Source organism: Zalophus californianus, chromosome 8, assembly GCF_009762305.2.
Source record: "Zalophus californianus isolate mZalCal1 chromosome 8, mZalCal1.pri.v2, whole genome shotgun sequence".
In the NCBI taxonomy this organism is placed as follows: domain Eukaryota; kingdom Metazoa; phylum Chordata; class Mammalia; order Carnivora; family Otariidae; genus Zalophus; species Zalophus californianus.
This window is the reverse complement of record NC_045602.1, coordinates 116,169,785-116,177,595: the sequence shown is the minus strand read 5'-3', so window position 1 is coordinate 116,177,595 and position 7,811 is coordinate 116,169,785. Positions and strand designations below refer to the sequence as shown.

General features: G+C 47.3%; 1 protein-coding gene across 2 annotated transcripts in view; it reads right to left on the bottom strand.

Annotated features, from left to right (window-relative positions):
* The window catches only part of ACSS2 (acyl-CoA synthetase short chain family member 2), a 48,101-nt gene that overhangs the window by 886 nt on the left and 39,404 nt on the right, over positions 1-7,811 (bottom strand). The window contains exons 8-17 of one of the 2 annotated variants that reach the window (XM_027620804.2): positions 6,114-6,251; positions 5,610-5,780; positions 5,197-5,330; positions 4,869-5,001; positions 4,731-4,787; positions 4,462-4,542; positions 3,193-3,301; positions 1,564-1,632; positions 1,049-1,225; positions 144-218 (exon numbers count right to left, since the gene is read on the bottom strand). In XM_027620804.2, coding sequence (XP_027476605.2) covers positions 144-218; positions 1,049-1,225; positions 1,564-1,632; positions 3,193-3,301; positions 4,462-4,542; positions 4,731-4,787; positions 4,869-5,001; positions 5,197-5,330; positions 5,610-5,780; positions 6,114-6,251 — 1,144 coding nt within the window. The remainder of the gene's footprint in view (positions 1-143; positions 219-1,048; positions 1,226-1,563; positions 1,633-3,192; positions 3,302-4,461; positions 4,543-4,730; positions 4,788-4,868; positions 5,002-5,196; positions 5,331-5,609; positions 5,781-6,113; positions 6,252-7,811) is intronic. The other variant, XM_027620805.2, reaches the window with a different exon arrangement.

The following is a 7,811-nucleotide window of genomic DNA, read 5'->3' as shown; positions in this document are numbered from 1 at the left end:
CTGGAGGACCACAGCCTTCTGGTTACCTGGTAATAGCACTGACCCACTCCAGCCCTGCCAAAAAGCCTTCCATCCACACACACTCCACCATCATTAGGCCTTGACCAATCCCAAACCCAATCCCTTGAGGCCTCTGAACATACCTGAGCGGGTTTTAGGCAAGCCAGGTGCATTCTGGATATAATCCGGAGTGGCAATGGGGCCAATCTTTTCTCTAACTGTAACCAAGAAATCATTAAGCGTTTCTTCAGTACCCTTAGCCACACTCCCAAAAACCAAGGTAGAGATGGCTTTGTTCCCTCCCTATTTCCTCTCCAAAGCCCTGCCCACAGAGTCATTCTTGGAGTCATTGCCTATCTTTCTCTCTCTCTCTCTCTTTTTTTTTTTGAAAGATGTTATTTATTTATTTATTTGACAGAGAGAGAGACACAGCGAGAGAGGGAACACAAGCAGGGGGAGTGAGAGAGGGACAAGCAGGCTTCCTGCTGAGCAGGGAGCCGATGCTGGGCTCAATCCCAGGACCCTGTGATCATGACCCAAGCTGAAGGCAGACGCTTAACAACTGAGCCACCCAGGCACCCCAGTCTTTCTCTCTTTTTAACACATTGTCTTTTACTATCTCATTTTATTTTAATCTACCTTCATGGAACTCAGACTCTAAGAATCAGCCTGCTAGAATTTAAATCCCACTTTACTAGCAGTGTGGCCTTGGGCAAGTGACTTAACTTCTCTGAGCCTTAATTTCTTCATCTTTAGGATGGGAGTAACAATAGGATCTGTTTCACAGTGGTGATTATCGGGATTAAGTGGATTAATGCATTCAAAGTACTTAGCCCAGTGGTGGCACAGAGAATTCTGTAAATGTCAGCCATTAGCATCCTAGTGGAGAGACTAGTGGGGACTGAGTGGGAAGAAGACAAACAGCCCCCAAGGCCCCCTGGGATCTGTCTGTAGTTCACAGCTTGCTCTAGCCTCTCCCCAACAACTTGCTGTGCTAACTGGGTTGTCAGGTCAGACCCTACAGTCCCTGCTTGGGGAGGCTCCTCACTCTGCTTCTTGAGCTCCTCGGTGAGGGTGGGGCTGAAGGTGTAGCCATCGCACAGGGTGACAAAGCAGTAGAGGCATTCGCCCTTCACAGGATGAGGGTGACCGACCACAGCTGCCTCTGCAATAGCCTCATGTTCCACAAGTGCTGATTCCACCTCTGCTGTGCTCAGCAGATGTCCTTGTCAAGGGAAAGCAAGTGCCATGAGAGAGATCCCAGCCTCTACCCCAGCCCCTGTTCCATCTATGCCAGCAGGGCAGTCCTGGTCTGGTCAAGTGGGGAAGCCCCTTCATTCATTCCTCACATGACCTGCTTCAGTTGTCCCACCATCCCAGTTCCCCTCCTCTAGGCACATTCCAGTGTTTATCACTCTTCCTCCAAAACCTGTACCCAGAACTGAATGCTGTACTCCAAGCGTGGTTTGTCTAGAGGACATCCTGGCTCGCTCGGAAGGCTTTGGCTGGGACTTGCTGGGAGAGTAGTGCTAATGAGAAGGGAAAATGGTCTCTGGCCCTCACCAGATACATTCAGCATGTCATCAATCCTGCCAGTGATCCAGTAATAGCCATCCTGGTCCCGCCGGCAGCCTGGAAAGAGAAGAAATGCACCATGTAATTAATATCCTACAGCTGGATACATGATCCACATTATCAAACTGCTATACCCACTAATAGCCCCCTAACAAGTCTTCCTGCTTCTAAACTTGCCCACGTGGTAGCCGGGCTCCAAGACAGCTACACTGATTTCCACTTTCTGATATTCAGACTCCTGTGTAGTCTCTTTCTCATTGTACTAGGGTTAGTCTGTGTAATCAACAGAATTTGGCAGAAGGGATGGTATGTCATTTCTGAAATCAGATTCTAGAAGACACTGTGGCATTCTCTCAGATGATTTTCTCTAGGGGAAGTCAGCTGCCATGTCATAAGTAGCCCTATGGAGAGGCACACGTGGTGAAGAACTGAGGGTTCCTGCCAACAGCCACATGAGTGAGCTTGGAAGTGTGTCCTCCAGGCTCAGTCAAACCTTCAAATGACTGCAGCCCCAACCAAGAGCTTCACTGCAACCCACGAGAGACTGAATGAGAACTACCGGCAAAGCCACTCACAAATTCCTGATCCTCAGAAACTGTATGAGATAATATTTGTTGTTTTAAGCTGCCAAGTTTGGGGGTAATTTTTTCCATGGCAATAGATAATTAATACACCCACCTAAAGTCTGTTCTCCATAAATCAAAGTTATTTTCTAAACAATAAATCAGTTCTTATCACTTCTCTGCTTACAAGCCCTAAAGGTCTCCCCCACTGTACACTGGATAAAATCCAAAGTCCCCACCATGGCCCACAAGGCCCCACATTATCTACCTCTCCAACTTCATGTAACATTCTTCCCTTTGCTCACTACATGTCAGACACACAGGCTTCAGTTTGTTCCTCAGACATTTCAAGCTGGTGTCTCCGCACAGAACACTCACTCCAGATTTTCCCATGCCTTGCCTCCTTCTCACCCTGGAGGTCTCTGGTCAAACAAATATCACTTCAAAGAAGCCTTCTCTCACCATCCCATGTATGGTGACTATTCCTGTAGACATTCTTTATCCTGTTACCCTATTTATTTTTCTTCATAGCACTTGTCACCAAGATAAGCTTATTTACTTGTTTGCTGAATTTATTGTCTGTCTCCCCTTAATAGAATATAAGCCCCATGTGAACAGAGACCTTGCCTACCTTATTCATGGTAATAATCCCTGAACTTAGATCAGTGCCTCGGCATAGTACATGCTCAATAAAAAGCTCTGGATGAATGGATTGGTGGACAGAGTCATGGGCTAAAACACAGGCTCCAGACATGAGAATGCATATGACATAGTAATACACACCGCTACATGCCCTATTTCTTTTAGCACAGGAACAGTGGAAACAAGAACCTCTTTCCTCATATATCATGTCAGGTGGTACCATGCTGAGATCCATGCAACACTCATTCCTGCTCTTACAGTCTTCTCTACAGCTCTACCTGGGTATTAGACACTGACACATAGAATATGTCCCTCTCTGTTTTTCTTCACCACTAACCAATTCTTCCTGAAAATGGAAGGGGAAGGTACATGTCAAGGTGGGAGATACGGGAAAGATACAGCCAAGGCTCACCATCTCCTGTTACGTAGTAACCGGGGAACTTCTTAAAGTAGGTGGCCTCAAAGCGTTCATGGTTCCCATAGACTGTGCGCATGATTCCTGGCCAGGGCTGCTTGAACACCTGGGGAGTGAGAAAGGCACAGTGGTCACACTGGCTAGACTGTCTCATTGAAAGACGAGACACCGTCTCACTCACAGCCTGGGCCATCACAGTTTTGCCCAGCCTGAGGAGAAACGGCCTGAACGCCCTTCCTGAGAAGTTAGGACAAAGTACAGGCTGTGGAGAACGACAACCCAGACTGAGAATCCTGGCTCTGCTACTTAGTGTGTGACCTCGGGTTAGTAACTTTGCCTCTCTAAGCTTCAGATCCTCCTCTGTAGATCAGAGAAAATAATCTCATCCTCCCAAAGTTACTGTGAAGATTGAATTAATGGTAGGTGGAAGTTGCCTAGTACAATGTTCTGCTAGTGATAAGCATTTAGTAAATTTGAGTCTCCTCAGGAAACCAAGTCCAGTTGGATACAAATATATTCTAGTCATATAAAAGTGAAAAAGTACTGCCCCAATCAATAATGTCCTGTGGTAGTAGATTGATGAGATGGATGAAATTCCAGGCTAAGAGTCAGAAGGTATGGATTTAAGTCCTGTCCTTGTTACAATTTGCTCTTAGTAAAAGTAAAGTGGGGTGGAGGGTGGATGGTGGGGGCTGATGATCTTCCTACAAGTACTCATATAAAAATCACAACCGCTAACATTTGTTAAACACTAACTGTTAGGTTCTATGCTAAATCCTTCAAATGGATTATCTAGTTTAATCAATCCAGCAACTTGAGGATAACCCCATTTTACAAAAGAAATTTAAGTTCAAAGGGGTTAGGCAACCTATCTGAAGTCACAGAAGAGGCAGAGCTAGGATCTGAACCCAAGCAGGCTGACTCTGGAGCCTGTATGATTTTCTGCTATGTTATGAAGACTCCTTTCACACTAGAACTTTTGTCAAAGAGAGTTAGCACTAAGTCTTCCAGACCTCAAAAGGCATCGTGAGGAAACTTGAACAGAGTCCTTAAGAGCCAAAGTGGGCCAAAAGGCAGAGAGGCAGGCTAAATAACCAGAAGGATTTCCTCCAGGGTCTCGCAGAGGATAAACCCTCAACCATGGAGCTTTAGCCACAAGCACTTATCAGCAGAAACTAGGTTCTAAACTCTGAAGCAAAGTACCGCATCCCTTGCCATACTCTTTCCTCCCAACTCCTCACAGACATCCAAGGGTCAGGACCTCACCAGGTAACCTTCAGCTTCACCTTCCAACTCTTCCCCAGACTCATTCAAAATTGCAGGAGCTACACCAAAGAACGGGAAGGTCTAGAAGCAAACAGGAGACAGGACTCAAGGAGAGGAACGAGGCAACTGTGACTCAACTCTTTACCTCTCCCAGGGACCCTCAGAGCCCCAGGTTCCTCACACATATTAGTCTAGTCCCCCACCCTCTACCTAGGCCCGGAGACTCTACTCCTGCCTAGCCCAGCACCAGCCAAGGGGGCCTCACTCACAGCAGAACCAGGCTTCATTGGTGTGGCACCAGGGAGGGGGGTCAGCATATGGCCACCCTGTGGAAGTCAGAGATCAGGGGTTTGAGTCAGTCTTCCCACACTGTCCCTTAGCCCCAACCTTCTGATTCCTTTACTCACTGTCTCTGTCTGCCAGAAGGTGTCCACGATGGAACAGCGCTGGGCACCTACCACCTGGTGGTACCACAGCCAGGCCTCAGGGTTAATGGGTTCACCCACTGTGCCTAATACCTGTAAGGATGCCCGGCTATGCCTTGGGCAGGGGAGTGGGAAGAAAGGAAGACTCTGAGTACCACTGGGAACCAGGAAGACATGCCCAGGCTCTTCTGCCCCCTCCCCTATTCTAGGCGAAGGAGTTGGAACAGTGGAATGGAAAAGACTGTACACAAAGGCCAGCACCTAGCTCTGAGGGACCCCCATGGGGCAACAGCTGGGGAGGGGGTCTCACCGGGTGACAGGCTCATCTCCAAACTTCATAAGCAGGCGGATAGCCGTGGGTGCTGTGTAGAACTTGGTCACCTTGTACTTGTCCACGATGTTCCACAGGCGGCTCACATCCGGGTATGTGGGAATCCCCTCAAACTGACCCCAGTGAATGCTGGTCATTCCCAGTCCTTTCCAACAGTCTCTCAATTCCCCTATCATACCCCAGGCTCAGTATTTTGCCCTTTCTGACACACCCATGTCTTCACTCCCTTACAGACAAGTCAACCCCCTCAGAATTCTTCTTTCTCCAGGGAACAGGTCATTGTGTAAGTCCCCCTGTCCCTAGACCAAGTGGCCTTGGGAGACTGTCACCCAGGACCATCTTGTCCACCCCTAAGTAGGCCAAGTAGCCATGGGTCCCAGCTCCCTTCTCACCAAAACACTGGTGGCACCATTGGCCAGTGGCCCATAGGTGACGTAGGAATGGCCAGTGATCCAGCCAATGTCTGCTGTGCACCAGAACACATCCTCCTTGTGGAAGTCAAACACGTACTTGAAGGTCGTGGCCACATAGAGCATGTAGCCCCCAAGAGTATGTACCACACCCTGGAGGAAAAATAGGGCCTCAGCTTGGAGACTTGGACTCACCCCCACAGAGCACCAAATATAGGCTGGGCAGAGCTACAGGAAGATCCTCCTCAGGGATTCTGGCCCTGCCAGCACCCCTTTCATAGCATCCATCTCTCTTCTGTCCCTTTTTCTCCATGTTCCCATTTCACACACCATACACATACATAGTCAGTCATCATTCATATCCACACCCTAAGATGGTATCTCTGAGCCACTTGAATCACTCTCATACACACGAACATAAATTCACTTCTCAACCCTACACAGCCACACACACACACACACACACACACACACACACACACTTGCCTTGGGTTTGCCTGTGGAGCCACTGGTGTACAGGATGAAGAGTGGGTCCTCAGCATCACACCACTCGGGCTCACACTCATCCTCTGCCTCTTGCATGAGTTCATGCCACCACAAGTCAACCCCTTGGTTCCAGGAGATCTGCAGGGTTAGGAAGACAGGAATGGGCAGGGAAGAACTGTGAACAGCTCAAGATAGGAGCAGAGATACACTTACCTGGCACCTGGGGTTGGGGAAGTACTGCCAGGTGGAGGTGCTGGGAGGAGGGGGAGAAATGTGGAATGAGACAGAAGAGGAGCCGAACAGCAGGCTTCTTGGATACTCCTAACACCCTGCTCCCGAGCTCCCCTTATGTAGCCTCAGGCTGAGGAGGACACCTTGGTTGGTCCCTTCTCACCCTTTAGTTCTTAGCTGAAATGTCACCTTCATAGGCTGAAATGTCACCTTCAGGCTTTCCCTGAACAGTATCTGGTAGATTCCCAACCCCGCCCTCATCCTTGCTAGTATTCTTGACCACTATACCATATTTCCTTCCTATCCAGTACATATTTCTAGTCATTTAGTTGTTTGTTTGATTACTATCTCCCCAACTAGAAAGTAGCCTGAGTGCATTGGCATGTCTTTTTCTTTTCTTCTTTATCCTCAACACCTAGCAAAATGCCTGGCATTGAATATGCACTCTGTAAATTTTTGTTGGATGAATGAAAATGCATACACAGGCCTACATATGTACTTATGGGACTAGTGGCTTATCAGCAGGGATGCGGACACCACCCAATTCAGAAATGCAAAATTAGTCAGAGTCTGCAGGTGAAGCGGGCACCTGGCCCTGTTAGTATTGAAAAAAAAAGTCAACAGCTTTTGGTCCAAGCACCTTTTCCTGAATGTCTAGACCTCATCCATATCTGTATGTTCCTACCCTAGCTCCACCCCCACCTTCACACCACTGGTACCAATGGGTTTCCCATAGAGATATTTGCTTAAAGTTCCATTCAGCAGAAACCCTGCTTTAAGTTGGTGGAAAAGGACCAATATGGACTTCTTTTCCCAGTAGAGGGATGTCCCCCTATACTAGAGTATCTTTGATAACTACTTTTGGATCTATCATTCTGAAATTTTTCTAACCTGTCCTTGAAACTATTTTACTTTCCTAATTATATCACCTCTTTGAACAGCCAGTTTTCAGAGTCTACTCTGTACTGAGGGAAGGTGGGATTCCCTGAACTTCTCCAAAAATTGCACTGGATCTCAATCCCGGTTCTGCCACTTCCTACCTATGTAGGTCCTTGGGCAAGTCACTTTACCTCCAGTTGGTCCTTTTTAAAATGAAAGTAGTCATTCTTTCCTTAATGGTCTCACAGGATTTGGGGAACATCAAAAGAAAAAGGCATTACCTAGAAAATATCATACCTTGAATTGTCCTGTAGGGTGGGAAAGACTGATGAAATGTCAGGAAGGATAGAATTTAGTTCAGTTCCACTGAACTCCTCTGGGAAATAAATTCAAGGGTGTGAAAATGGGAACTGTTTGGGGTTTGCTTTAGCTGTCACAAAGCCCTTTCATATTCATTAGCTTCTTGTATGTTCAATGGCCCAGGCTGGCAGCTAGACATGATAATGTAAGAGAAATACCCTATTCCCTATTCTCATTATATGGCTATATGCTAGTTTATTGTGTACATATTTGGTTAAAAAACCTCAA